Source organism: Lethenteron reissneri, chromosome 2 (genome assembly GCF_015708825.2).
Source record: "Lethenteron reissneri isolate LAM-NWPU_2019-01 chromosome 2, ASM1570882v1, whole genome shotgun sequence".
Taxonomy (NCBI): domain Eukaryota; kingdom Metazoa; phylum Chordata; class Hyperoartia; order Petromyzontiformes; family Petromyzontidae; genus Lethenteron; species Lethenteron reissneri.
The window spans coordinates 14,669,501-14,685,138 of record NC_083780.1 but is presented as its reverse complement, the minus strand read 5'-3'; the positions used below and the strand labels follow the sequence as shown (position 1 = coordinate 14,685,138).

The following is a 15,638-nucleotide window of genomic DNA, read 5'->3' as shown; positions in this document are numbered from 1 at the left end:
TATTTACACACGTATTTTTCACCTATATATATACAGTGCAAGTGTCATCTATTCTTGATTGATCAATGTGTCCTTCTGGTAGCCTCCTGCATGCAAACGTTCCAGTTTTGCCAAAACTATGGCCAGGAAATTCTCAGAATAGTCTATAAACTCTGAGTCAATCATATGTATGTTTTTTTTATCCTGTACATGGTCACACGACTACAGTATTATTTAGTTCATTTAATAAGGGGTGTTTTCGTTGTTGTTGCAGTATCAGCTGAGGGAAGAATGTAGGTGTATGATCAATTCTTCACTTGGAAGAAGCTCAATCCCTGAAGATGACATCCCAGGTTTGGGGCACTGCTCGTGAGCTGGGCCTAAACAGTGGCGCTGCCGGTACCAGGACATGGTGTTGTGAGTCACGTGTGAGCGTGATGACTTACAGGTGGAGAAAGTAGTCGTTTCTGCAGACGATGAATGTGAAGCCATGAAACAGACATAAACAGAGTGATCAGCAGGGTCCTTGTGTCATTGTTGTGGAGCGTCTCAAAATATGAAAATAAGTAGTACAGACCACCTGCCCCATACATTGTCATCCATCCTAGGGCCATTAATTGTGTGGTAGTCTTGTGAGCAAAATGTGTAACCTACAATACTATAATTGCTACATCTGGCGGCTTGTTAAGTTCACAGTGGTTACTTCATAATGAGCTGACTGCAGTTACTGAGTAGTATATTCAGAAAAATAAAAATCTACAAATTATATAATCCAGCAGAAGGGCATAGTGGCTAGATTGCTTTACTCAGGAAGTTACAAGATTAATCCCATGCAAGGAAACGTTCGGCTGGTCATTAATGAGGTCAATATCATTAGAACCACAATTCGCCGATCATCAATCTGAGGTTAATATAATTAGACCTAATTCGTGGTAAGTTAGCAGGAGTTGTCTCTATACAATGACCCATACCATGCACAGAGATGATATTGATGTTGACAATCATTACTTACCAGCAGTTGTTGCTGAGCCAGATCGTAATTATTTGAAAAGAGAAAAAGTACAAATACGTTAATATTACAATCATTTTGAAATAATAAATTCATATTTACACGCATATTTCTGACCTATACAGAGTGTAAGTGTCATCTACACTTGCTTGGATCGTGTGCCCTATGGCTTCCTCCAGGATGCAAACATTTACAATCAGTTTTCCACAGACTAATCAGGATCTTCTAAGAATAGTCTATACACTTGGTGAGTGATCCATGGCTATATTTTCATCCTGTACATGGTCATGTGACTACTGTATTATTTAGTCCATTTTATAAGGGTTTGTTGCTGTTGCGGCAATATCAGTTGCGGGAAGAATGTAGGTGTCCGATCACGTCTCTAAAATACACGAACAGGTATACAGAATAATACATCCACATGCGCATTAACATGAGCAGATACATGACAATGCTTGATTTATTAAAAGGGATAAACAAGGTTCAAGGAGTTATCTTACTTCCATATTCACAGTTGCTGCCCCATGATTCTGGAGGGCAAAAGCACTGGTAGTAGGGATACGACCAGTGTAATGCACAGGTGCCCCCATTCTGACAGGGGTATGACTGGCACCAATCTGCAAAGAAAGGCGCAATCATTAGGTCTGCATGTTGAACTTCTTTCACAGCTTACGTAGCCAACCGTGCTAATCGCAGGTGGGGGAAAATACAACTAAGCACAAAAATCAGTTGTGAAGAAATCCGTTTTCAATCTAGATTTAAAAGTTCGCAGCTCCAGTGGCTTTCTAATGTCTGAAGAGCTTTCCAGACGGCCGCAAAAGCGCATCTGAAAGCACGCGATGATGCCGTGACCTTGTTTACAATGTTTATTGCGCTGGGATTGGGCTTGAACTTTTTACCTGACTTTCCGTACTAGGATCACTAGAACTTTACATGATCCTCAATACAATGGTGTGCACACACACAGAAACAATGACTATATGGTGACATAATAAAAATAATCATGGACTAAATAAAGACTTTATAGTCATGTGAGCCATCTGTTAAAGGCCATCTGACTTTATGTGGTTGTGGGTGACTGTAATCCAATAACTCAGAGGTGAGGTTTATGGATCACGGAGAGACGGAGCTGTTTTGTGTTCGAGGTTTACCCAGAGGACAATGTTGTGCCTGTATTAAATGATACTTCAATCGCATTTTTGAACTACATAGACAGTGTAAGTGTCATCTACACTTGCTTGATCCGTATGCCCGCTGGTTTCCTCCAGGATGCAAACATTGACAAACAGTTTTCCAAAGACTAAGCAGGATCTTGTAAGAATTGTGTGTAAACTTGGTGAGTCATTCATGGGTATATTTTGATCCTGTACATGGTCACATTGAGTCTATTTTATACGGGTTTTTTGCTGTTATGGCAATATCAGATGAGGGAAGAATGTAGGTGTCAGATCACGTCTTCACTTGGAAGAAGCTCGATCCCTGAAGATGACATCCCAAGCTTGGGGCACTACTCGTGAGACTGGACCTAAACGGTGGCGCTGACGGTACCAGCACGTGGTGCTGTGAGTCACGTGTGAGCATGAGGACTTACATGGGAGGGTAGTAGATTCTGTAGACGATGAATGTGAAGGCATGAAACAGACGAAAGCACAGTGATAAGTATGGTCCTTGTATCATTGTTATGGAGCATCTCAAAACCTGAATATATGTGTCGTGAGTTCAACTGAGTCGCAGCCGTACATTTGGAGGCAACACATTTATTTAACACCAACACACGGGGTAACTGCCCCTTAACAGAATAACCTATGGTGGTGACCACCAGGCTAACTACACTAATTACCACGTAACTAGCTACTATGGACCGGGACCACAGCTCGGGTCCAGGTCCACGTGTTGGAGACTCGGAGAACGTAGACGAAGGTTTCTGAAGGATGAACAACAACGCCGGTCCCTCTGGGGACCCGGCTTAGATCCTCTGCGGCGTGGCTGGCTCCGCTCTTGGCCACAACCACCTTCCAGAATCCTCGAGCAGGATCTGGACCCCGACCAAGTGACCCCCCTAGCCCCCTCTTGGGGCCCCTTTGTAGACTTAACTGGTCACGTGTCCTTTCGGGTCAACCAGAGTGCCATGGCCTTTAATCACCTCATTCCTATGGCCGGCACTCCCACACCCTATCGTGTAGAGCTGGCACTGTACGCCAAGCGTGTCGCCACCCAGCGCTATCAATCAGCGCTCACCGAGCCCCTCTAGGGCCGGTACTGCACCCACACCCTCGTGGTGTCCGCGATGTCGTTACACCGCACGCCGTGCCTCTCTAAGGCCGGCACTGCATAGTGACATCCAGCGATGCCACTAAATATGTAATACAGACCACCTGTCCAAAACAGTGTCATGCAAGCAGGGCCATTCATTGTGCTGTAATGTTGTGAACTAGATATATAACGTACACGACTGTAATTGTTGCGTCTGGCTTGTTGATTTCACAATGGTTACAAGCTAATGAGCTGAATGCTGTTAATGAGCCACTGTCGCACAGAGATGATGATAGTGATTGTCAGGGCTTAGCAGCAGCACTGCTAAGAGCTCCCCCAAATTATCAATATTTAAAACAGACCAAACCCATTTTCATCAATGGGATGGACATTTTCTAGCAAGGGGTTGTTCTTCATACTTGAATTACCCAGTCGTATTTACAGCAGAATATAAATACACAAACTCTCTAATCTAACAGGAGTGGCTAGAGTGCTTGACTCAGAAAGTTGCAAAATACATCCCATGCAAGGAACAATTCGACTGGTCATCAATCTGAGATCAATATAATTAGACTCAATTCATGGTCAGTTAGCACGAGTTGTTGTTTTCTCTATACAATGACCCATACCATGCACTGAGATGTTTGTGTTGACTTTTATTACTTACCAGGAGTTGTAGCTGAATCAGATCATGATTATTTGAAAAGAGACAAAGTACAAATACATTAATATTACGATCATATTGCAATACAAAATCTTATGTACACGTATTTATTACCTTGGTATACAGTGTGCCATCTATGCCTGATTGATCAATGTGCCCTTCTGGTTGCCTGTTGCATGCGAACATTTCAGTTTTTGCCAAAACTATGGCCAGGATCGTCTCAGAATAGTCTATAAACTCTGTGAGTCAATCATATGTATGTTTTTTTATCATGTACTGTACATGGTCACACGACTACAGTATTATTTAGTTAATTTAATGAGGGGTGTTTTCGTTGTTGTGGCAGTATCAGGTGAGGGAAGAACGCAGGTGTCAGATCACGTCTTAACGTGCAAGAAGCTCGATCCCTGAAGATGACATCCCAAGCTTGGGGCACTGCTCATGAGGCTGGGCCTAAACGGTGGCGCTGCCGGTACCAGCACGTGGTGCTGTGAGTCACGTGTGAGCGTGATGACTTACAGGTGGAGTACTCAGTAGTTTCTGCAGACGAATGTGAAGGCATGAAACAGACAAAAGCAGAGTGATCAGCAGGGTCCTTGTATCAATGTTAGGGACCATCTCAAAACGTGAATATATGTAATACAGGCCACCTGTCCAAAACTGTCATGATATACCAGGGTCATTCATTGTGCTGTAATGTTGTGAACTAGATATATAACCTACACGACTGTAATTGCTACATCTGGCTTGTTGAATTCACAATGGTTACAAGCTAATGAGCTGAATGCTGTTAATGAGCCACTGTCGCATAGAGATGACAGCGATTGTCAGGGCTTAGCAGCAGCACTGCTAAGGGCTCCCCCAAATTATCAATATTTTAAACAGACCAAACTCATTTTCATCAATGGGATGGACATTTTCTAGCAAGGGGTTGCTCATCATACTTGAATTACCCAGTCGTATTTACAGCAGAATATAAATACACAAACTCTCTAATCTAACAGAAGTGGCTAGAGTGCTTGACTCATAAAGTTGCAAAATAAATCCCTTGCAAGGAACAATTCGACTGGTCATCAATCTGAGGTCAATATTATTAGACCCAATTCATGGTCAGTTTGCACGAGTTGTTTTCTCTATACAATGACCCATACCATGCATTGAGATGTTTGTGTTGACAATTATTACTTACCAGGAGTTGTAGCTGAATCAGATCAAGATCATTTGAAAAGAGACAAAGTACAAATACATGAATATTACAATCATTTAGCAAATAATACATTCATATTTACACACGTATTTTTCACCTATATATATACAGTGTAAGTGTCATCTATTCTTAATTGATCAATGTGCCCTTCTGGTAGCCTCCGTCATGCAAACGTTCCAGTTTTGCCAAAACTATGGCCAGGATATTCTCAGAATAGTCTATAAACTCTGAGTCAATCATATGTATGTTTTTAATCCTGTACATGATCACACGACTAAAGTATTATTTAGTTAATTTAATAAGGGTGTTTTCGTTGTCGTTGCAGTATCAGCTGAGGGAAGAATGTAGGTGTACGATCAATTCTTCACTTGGAAGAAGCTCAATCCCTGAAGATGACATGCCAGGTTTGGGGCACTGATCGTGAGCTGGGCCTAAACAGTGGCACTGCCGGTACCAGGACATGGTGTTGTGAGTCACGTGTGAGCGTGATGACTTACAGGTGGAGTAAGAAGTCGTTTCTGCAGACGATGAATGTGAAGGCATGAAACAGACAAAAACAGAGTGATCAGCAGGGTCCTTGTGTCATTGTTGTGGAGCGTCTCAAAATCTGAAAATAAGTAGTACAGACCACCTGCCCCATACATTGTCATCCATTCTAGGGCCATTAATTGTGTGGTAGTCTTGTGAGCAAAATGTGTAACCTACAATACTATAATTGCTACATCTGGCGGCTTGTTAAGTTCACAGTGGTTACTTGATGACGAGCTGACTGCAGTTAATGAGTAGTATATTCAGAAAAATATAAATCTACAAATTATATAATCCAGCGGAAGGGCATAGTGGCTAGATTGCTTTACTCAGGAAGTTACAAGATTAATCCCATGCAAGGAAACGTTCGGCTGGTCATTAATGAGGTCAATATCATTAGAACCACAATTCGCCGATCATCAATCTGAGGTTATTATAATTAGACCTAATTCGTGGTAAGTTAGCAGGAGTTGTCTCTATACAATGACCCATACCATGCACAGAGATGATATTGATGTTGACAATCATTACTTACCAGCAGTTGTTGCTGAGCCAGATCGTAATTATTTGAAAAGAGAAAAAGTACAAATACGTTAATATTACAATCATTTTGAAATAATAAATTCATATTTACATGCATATTTCTGACCTATACAGAGTGTAAGTGTCATCTACACTTGCTTGGATCGTGTGCCCTATGGCTTCCTCCAGGATGCAAACATTTACAATCAGTTTTCCACAGACTAATCAGGATCTTCTAAGAATAGTCTATACACTTGGTGAGTGATCCATGGCTATATTTTCATCCTGTACATGGTCATGTGACTACTGTATTATTAAGTCCATTTTATAAGGGTTTGTTGCTGTTGCGGCAATATCAGTTGAGGGACGAATGTAGGTGTGCGATCAGGTCTCTAAAATACGCGAACAGGTATACAGAATAATACATCCACGTGCGCATTAACATTAGCAGATACATGACAATGTTTGATTCATTAAAAGGGATGAACAAGGTTCAAGGAGTTATCTTACTTCCGTATTCACAGTTGCTGCCCCATGATTCTGGAGGGCAAAAGCACTGGTAGTAGGGATACGACCAGTATAATGCACAGGTGCCCCCATTTTGACAGGGGTATGACTGGCACCAATCTGCAAAGAAAGGCGCAATCATTAGGTCTGCATGTTGAACTTCTTTCGCAGCTTACGTAGCCAACCGTGCTAATCGCAGGTGCGGGGAACAGACAATTAAGCACAAAAAATTGTTGTAAAGAAATTAGTTTCAACCTAGATTTAAAAGTTCGCAGCTCCAGTGGCTTCCTAATGTCGGAAGAGCTTTCCAGACGGCCGCAAAAGCGCATCTGAAAGCACGCGATGATGCCGTGACCTTGTTTACAATGTTTATTGCGCTGGGATTGGGCTTGAACTTTTTACCTGACTTTCCGTACTAGGATCACTAGAACTTTACATGATCCTCAATACAATGATGTGCACACACACAGAAACAATGACTATATGGTGACATAATAAAAATAATCATGGACTAAATAAAGACTTTATAGTCATGTGAGCCATCTGTTAAAGGCCATCTGACTTTATGTGGTTGTGGGTGACTGTAATCCAATAACTCAGAGGTGAGGTTTGTGGATCACGGAGAGACGGAGCTGTTTTGTGTTCGAGGTTTACCCAGAGGACAATGTTGTGCCTGTATTAGATGATACTTCAATCGCATTTTTGAACTATATAGACAGTGTAAGTGTCATCTACACTTGCTTGATCCGTATGCCCGCTGGTTTCCTCCAGGATGCAAACATTGACAAACAGTTTTCCAAAGACTAAGCAGGATCTTGTAAGAATTGTGTGTAAACTTGGTGAGTCATTCATGGGTATATTTTGATCATGTACATAGTCACATTGAGTCTATTTTATACGGGTTTTTTGCTGTTATGGCAATATCAGTTGAGGGAAGAATGTAGGTTCCAGATCACGTCTTCACTTGGAAGAAGCTCGATCCCTGAAGATGACATCCCAAGCTTGGGGCACTACTCGTGAGACTGGACCTAAACGGTGGCGCTGACGGTACCAGCACGTGGTGCTGTGAGTCACGTGTGAGCATGAGGACTTACATGGGAGGGTAGTAGATTCTGTAGACGATGAATGTGAAGGCATGAAACAGACGAAAGCACAGTGATCAGTATGATCCTTGTATCATTGTTATGGAGCATCTCAAAACCTGAATATATGTGTCGTGAGTTCAACTGAGTCGCAGCCGTACATTTGGAGGCAACACATTTATTTAACACCAACACACGGGGTAACTGCCCCTTAACAGAATAACCTATGGTGGTGACCACCAGGCTAACTACACTAATTACCACGTAACTAGCTGCTATGGACAGGGACCATAGCTCGGGTCCAGGTCCACGTCTTGGAGACTCGGAGAACATAGACGAAGGTTTCTTCAGGATGAACAACAACGCCGGTCCCTCTGGGGACCCGGCTTAGATCCTCTACGGCGTGGCTGGCTCCGCTCTTGGCCACAACCACCTTCCAGAATCCTCGAGCAGGATCTGGACCCCGACCAAGTGACCCCCCTAGCCCCCTCTTGGGGCCCCTTTGTAGACTTAACTGGTCACGTGTCCTTTCGGGTCAACCAGAGTGCCATGGCCTTTAGTAACCTCATTCCTATTGCCGGCACTCCCACACCCTATCATGTAGGGCTGGCACTGTACGCCAAGCGTGGTGCCATCCAGCGCTATCAATCAGCGCTCACCAAGCCCCTCTAGGGCCGGTACTGCACCCACACCATTGTGGTGTCCGCGATGTCGTTACACCGCACTGCATAGTGACATCCCGCGATGCCACTAAATATGTGTAATGCGGGCGTAAACGACCTCCCGGAAGTGACGTCATGGGGGGAGGAGTTACGTCACGTGGGGGAGAGGGTTCAGGTCTATAAGGGGAGAAACCGGAAGCGGTAGGGGAGTGATCGGAGACTGGGAAAGTGTGAGGCCACGCAGGGCGGAGTGGGAAAGAGAGAGTGGCGAGATCGCCACACACACGGACCCCGAGGATCGGCACCGTCGGCCAACGGTGACCGACCCCAGGGCAGCAGGAGCAGCGAGGAGACTGCAGAGAGAGCAGCGGGTCTGCAAGGGCGGAGTTGGGCAGCGGGGGTCTGCACGACGAGACAGCAGCGGGTCTGCTAGGAGAGAAGTGGGCTACGTGATCGACAGCAGCCTGGGGGCTGCAGAGCGAAGAGTATATAGGGGAAGTGCCGTGAGGGAAAAGAGATCGAACCCAAATAAAGGACTCAGGACAGAGAGAAGCGTCCGAGTCTTTTATTACATATGTAATACAGACAACCTGTCCAAAACAGTGTCATGATATACAAGGGCCATTCATTGTGCTGTAATGTTGTGAACTAGATATATAACGTACATGACTGTAATTGTTACGTCTGGCTTGTTGATTTCACAATGGTTACAAGCTAATGAGCTGAATGCTGTTAATGAGCCACTGTCGCACAGAGATGATGATAGCGATTGTCAGGGCTTAGCAGCAGCACTGCTAAGAGCTCCCCCAAATGATAAATATGTAAAACAGACCAAACCCATTTTCATCAATGGGATGGACATTTTCTAGCAAGGGGTTGTTCTTCATACTTGAATTACCCAGTCGTATTTACAGCAGAATATAAATACACAAACTCTCTAATCTAACAGGAGTGGCTAGAGTGCTTGACTCAGAAAGTTGCAAAATAAATCCCATGCAAGGAACAATTCGACTGGTCATCAATCTGAGATCAATATAATTAGACTCAATTCATGGTCAGTTAGCACGAGTTGTTGTTTTCTCTATACAATGACCCATATTATGCACTGAGATGTTTGTGTTGACTTTTATTACTTACCAGGAGTTGTAGCTGAATCAGATCAAGATTATTTGAAAAGAGACAAAGTACAAATACATGAATATTACAATCATTTTGCAATAATAAATTAATATTTACACACGTATTTTTCACCTATATATATACAGTGCAAGTGTCATCTATTCTTGATTTATCAATGTGCCCTTCTGGTCGCCTCCTGCATGCAAACGGTCCAGTTTTGCCAAAACTATGGCCGGGATATTCTCAGAATAGTCTATAAACTCTGTGAGTCAATTATATGTATGTTTGTTTTTTATCCTGTACATGGCCACATGACTACTGTATTATTAAGTACATTTTTTAAGGGTTTTTTGCTGTTATGGCAATATCAGTTGAGGGAAGAATGTAGGTGTCAGATCACGTCTTCACTTGCAAGAAACTCAATCCCTGAAGATGACATTCCAAGCTTGGGGCACTGCTCTTGAGGCTGGGCCTAAACGGTGGCGCTGCCGGTACCAGCACGTGGTGCTGTGAGTCACGTGTGTGCATGAGGACTTACATGTGATGGCAGGAGATTCTGCAGACGATGAATGTGAAGGCATGAAACAGACGAAAGCACAGTGATCAGTATGGTCCTTGTATCATTATGGAGCATCTCAAAACTGGAAAATATGTAATACAGACCTCCTGTCCCATACAGTGTCATCCATTACAGGGACATTATTTACGTAGTAGTTTTGTGAGCAAAATGTGTAACCTACAATACTGTAATTATACTAATAGGGTTTTTCCCCTTTTTTCTATCAACAAAACTGATACCTTTTGCAAGGAATCATGCTTACATTAACCACAATACTTGAAGTCAAATGCAAACAAAAAACAATACTCTGATCATTTATGCATTGTCTTTGAAACTGATTGGTCCACACCAGAGACAGCTTTCTTTAGAGCCTCGTCTCATATGGTCTTCGACCAGATGAAGCCAAAAGGCGCACAGTTCAAAGACAACGCACTACCAGAGTAATGAGAGCTCGGGGTGAGCAGCTACATAATGGGACCTCCTTTGCCAGTACCAAAATATACTAATAGGGTTTTTCCCCTTTTTTCTGGCAACAAAACTGACACCTTTTGCAATGAATCATGCTTACATTACCCACAATACTTGCAGTCAAATGCAAACAAACAACAATACTCTGATAATTTATGCACTGTCTTTGAAACTGATTGGTCCACACCAGAGACAACAAAATCTATATATAAATATACAAACTTTATAAGCCTGCAGAATTACACAGTGGCTAGATTGCTTGACTCAGAAAGTTGCAATGTAAATCCCAAGCAAGGAACAATTTTGCCGATCAATAATCTGAGGTCCATATAATTGGGACCAATTTGTGGTACGTTAACAGGAGTTGTCTCTATACAATGACCCATACCATGCACAGAGATTATAGTGATGTTGACAATTATTACTTACCAGTAGATGTAGCTGAACCAGATCGTAATTATTTGAAAAGAGACAAAGTACAAATACATGAAAATTACAATCAATTTGCAATAATAAATTAATATTTACACACGTATTTTTCACCTATATACAGTGTAAGTGTCATCTATACGTGTTTGTTCCGTGTACCCTTCCGGTTGCTTGCTGCAAGAACACATTTCAGTTTTATAACAATAATAACCAGGATATCTGAGAATAGTCTACACACTGAGTCATTCATAGGTATGCTTGTTTTTGTTATCGTGTACAAGGTCACATGACTACTGTATCATTTAGCTCAGTATCAGGTGACGGAAGAACGTAGGTGTCTGATCACGTCTTCACTTGGAAGAAGTTCAATCCCTGAAGATGACATCCCAAGCTTGGGGCACTGCTCATGAGGCTGGGCCTAAACGGTGGCGCTACCGGTACCAGGTCATGGTGCTATGAGTCACGTGTGAGCGTGATGACTTACATGGCAGGGTAGTAGTAGCTGTAGACGATGAATGTGAAGGCATGAAACAGACAAAAGCACAGTGATCAGCAGGGCTCCCGTATCATTGTTAATGAGCATCACAAAGCCTGAAGAGTCACCCATCGCATACCAAACCACTGCACATGATGAAATAGTTGACTATCAAGTAGGAGCAATGCATTCAATCCCAGCGTCACAGCAGGGCTCGCTCATTGCACCTGGCGTAGACGGTATCCCCCATGATGCCACCCGGTGCTTAAATCGCATCTCGCGATGATGCAGAAAAAAGGTGAAAAACAGAACACAACACTTGAGTTGGACAAGAGCATAAAGGGACCTTTCACCTTCCTTCGGACTGTGATTTGTGGCTCCTCAAACTGCAAATTGATGATACTAAAGATCAATCTTGATTTGAAGCTTTCGTGACTGCAGGAATCCATACTATTTAGTTTTTTCGGTAAAGTCACGTCGGTAGAAACATAAAATAAATCACGTTTCGGGCACAACACAAGCGTCCGTCATCAGGTGGGAAACATGGTCTGATGCTGAGGCAGACTGTTCATGTCTAACTGTGTACATCTCATTATCTCTTCTCGAAGTCCTTTGACCCTTTCCATTGGGCTACATAGAAGCGTCGTGGACATGTATTTACAGGGCATCTAGGCAAAGTGTTACACATGCACGTTACATTGAATGTACCTTGTGAGCAGATGACAGAGGCATCCTCCTGATGCCCACAGTCGTGAAACCCCCAGGAAGGATGCTGACAGGAGGAGAGCTCAGGCTCGTCGCCAAAGCACTGGACATTGTCGAGCCAGATCTGACCAGAGCCCGGTCCGAAGTAAGCATAGGACAAGGCAGCAACAGCGGAGCCACAGTCCAGCTGGCGACACACGACCTGGGCGTGCTGCAGATTCCAGATGTCATCGCACACCGTGCCCCACGCGCCGCCGTAGAACACCTCCACTCGGCCTTGACACGAGGAGCCACCCCCAGCCAGCCGAATGGGCGCATCTGGTGAGCATGAAAGTATTTATTTGTATTATTCATCATTGCAGCAGCTTTACGCATTTAATGACCGTCACACTCAAGAAACGTGCATCAAATCGTGCATTTACAACTTGATGACTATCCAAAATAAATGTAATGCCTCCTTCAGCGCAGTGTTTCTCAAACTTGTGTGGCCCCCGCACCACTCAGCCGATGTAAACTTTTTCGCGGATCACCACCCAGCCACCCCCGCACCCCTGGTGACACAACTCATTCACTTCTCTCTCTAAACACCACTCATACTAAATGATTCATAACACCGGAACATAAGAAACATGTCTTTTTTTAAACGCAGCTGTTCGGTTTTTTTTGGGATGGGCATTTGGATGTTAGGGTTACGGAAGTTGAGTCAGGGTAGTTTTCCCAAACTTTATTTTTACATTGAATATCAAAACTATGAATTAATGTCCGATACAAAAGGGATCAACAGTGTCATTGTTGTCTGGATCAACCTGCGGTGATATCACAGCCCTGCAGACCACTCAGTGGTGGAGCGGAGACCACACTCAGTGGGAACCACTGCTTTAGGCTAACTGACCAAAAAAACTGAACAGTCAGAGAGGCATGTTTTAAGGAGACAGCATAACGTGCAAAGATGCAGAATTATTTAATCGAATTGTGACAATTCATTGCATATTTTATGGAGGAGACGGGGAGATCATTACAAGCCCAGTGAGTAGGACTTGTAGGATATGCGCATTCCAATGACTACTCCTGGGTTAATTGCTACATGTGGCACAGGACAAGTTTACAGCTGATGGAACTGCAGTGGGAGAGGAAACTTACAAGGAGGGGTCATGGTAGATACTGCATCAGATGATGAAGACATGAGATGGTGACACAGATGACTTTCAGTAGCGTGACCAATGATATTATGCAATGTACACTCACTGTTTAAAAGCATCTCAATTGAGAATCTGAGAGCACCAACATTGCTTCGATTTAACTGGTGGTGCCAATTGCTCTACTGACGACAAAGATGCATTAAATGGCAAGACACGCACACAGACATGTTCATTATGTTACTTTCCGACCCGCCCCTACTGAACATCTGTGAATTTGATAATTGGTTTTTTACCCTTCTATCTGGCAACAAAACTGACACCTTTTTACAAGGAGTCATGTTTGCATAGACCGCGATACCTGCAGTCATAATACAAACAAAAGAACATAACGCCAAAAGGCGTCATCTGGTCCAACCCATGTGAGACGAGGCTCTAAGGAAAGCTGTCTCGGGTGTGAACCAATCAACTTCAAGGACAGTGCACATTATCAGAGTTATGTTCTTTTGTTTGTATTATGACTGCAGGTATTGCGGTCTATGCAAACATGACTCCTTGTAAAAAGGTGTCAGTTTTGTTGCCAGATAGAAGGGTAAAAAACCAATTATCATATTTTTACTGGCAAATGAGGTTCCCATAGTGTATCTGTGAATTTCTCCAGGATAAATAAAGATTCTGTTTCTGGTAAAAGAAAACACGTTTTCTTCTATGCTTGGTCCTGTACTCACAAAGTATATCCACAAAGCACCCTACATTACCAGTCTTGTCAAATCCACCATGTGATCCCGTACCATTCCCCCAGCCCTTAAGACGACTGCGATCACTAGCGTCCTAACACAACTCACGACGAGCCCCAACAACCTTGGAAATGTCTGTCCCGTCTCAAATGCTCCTCGATGCTTCAATACAAAGGCCACCACCTTCTCCTGGGGAACGTTGCTTTGTGGTGTACCACAAGGCTCCGCCTTCGTCCTCCGCTCTCCTCACAACGTCTCCTTCCACTTGGCCAAATCATCTCCAGTTCGACAGTGGCCACCGTTGCTACGCTGATGACACCCGGCTCTGAGTTTCCATTCATTGCACCCACTCAGCTTCGCTGCCCATTCTCACGCCGTGCTTTGACGGAGGGTGAGCTACGTTTTGTTTATAATTTGTGATTGTTTAACGTAGCTGACCATTGTTAAAACGCTATGGGCTCGCATGATATTGTTTTTTCCGAGACCAAAGTACTCGGCAAACGCTCGGGCTACTATCAAACGTTTGTTCATGAAGCCATCCAGATATATAAACAAAGACAAAACATTAACCGAGAAGATGATACAAATTGAACAATCATTGGAAGGATGTTATCAACCAGGCAATGCCTTAACTGGATGTTGTTTCCATCATTACCTGCCGGTTTACTAGCACCCTTTTCATCTGTTCTTCCCCAACTTCCCACTTCTAGCCCCGCCAACTTCCCCCCCCCCCAGCCTCACTTCCTCTTCCCCGAGCGCTCACGCGGCCCCCCCTACCCCACACACCCCCTCTCTCTCTCTCCCCCCTTGCCTCCTCCCCCCTCTCTGACCTATATAACCTCTTTCAACGGCAGCTCTCTCGCCGACTTCAGCATTTTATTGCTGTGATTGTCCCACCTGATGAGGATCTCTTGTGTTGCGATCCAAACGTCGTGATTTGTTTTATTTTATTTCTACCTACGTGACTTTACCGAAAAAACCAAAGAGTATGTTTAACGTTGTGTCGGTCATGTTTGACCATACCTCACCACGCTGGTCGGTGTGGGTGAGTGAAGCAGTGGGGCATCCAGGATCACTTCAGATATCATTCACTGGTGATAGCTGTTGCCCAGAATCAAACTCAGGTCCCCAGGTTCAGAGTGTATGTTAGAGGTTTGCCCACGGGACAATTGGGTGTCTGTCTTAGACAATACTGCAATCATATTTATAATCTAATATAAACATTTGCAATCAGTTTTTCAAAAACTGTAAACAGGATCATTTGAGAATAGTCTATAAACACAATGAGTAATTAGTGCGTTTTGAGTTATCCTGTACAAAGTAACGTGGCTACTGTATTATTTAGTCAATTTTATGAGGGGCGTTTTCGCTGTTGCGGCAGTATCAGGTGAGGGAAGAATGTAGGTGTCAGATCACGTCTTCACGTGCAAGAAGCTCGATCTCTGAAGATGACATCCCAAGCTTGGGGCACTGCTCGTGAGGCTGGGCCTAAACGGTGGCGCTGCCAGTACCAGTACGTGGTGCTGTGAGTCACGTGTGAGCATGAGGACTTACATAAGAGGGTAGTAGATTCTGTAGACGATGAATGTGAAGGCAT

The 15,638-nt window shown here is 43.7% G+C and overlaps 1 protein-coding gene across 1 annotated transcript in view; it reads right to left on the bottom strand.

The window, feature by feature from the left end:
- The window catches only part of LOC133341920 (deleted in malignant brain tumors 1 protein-like), a 50,134-nt gene extending 34,496 nt beyond the window's left edge, over positions 1–15,638 (bottom strand). Inside the window, exons 1-9 of the mRNA XM_061550759.1 lie at positions 15,596–15,638; positions 12,172–12,486; positions 11,473–11,490; positions 9,941–10,017; positions 7,764–7,839; positions 6,673–6,789; positions 5,528–5,556; positions 2,580–2,655; positions 1,489–1,605 (exon numbers count right to left, since the gene is read on the bottom strand). Of these exons, the coding sequence (XP_061406743.1) occupies positions 1,489–1,605; positions 2,580–2,655; positions 5,528–5,556; positions 6,673–6,789; positions 7,764–7,839; positions 9,941–10,017; positions 11,473–11,490; positions 12,172–12,486; positions 15,596–15,638 (868 nt within the window). The remainder of the gene's footprint in view (positions 1–1,488; positions 1,606–2,579; positions 2,656–5,527; positions 5,557–6,672; positions 6,790–7,763; positions 7,840–9,940; positions 10,018–11,472; positions 11,491–12,171; positions 12,487–15,595) is intronic.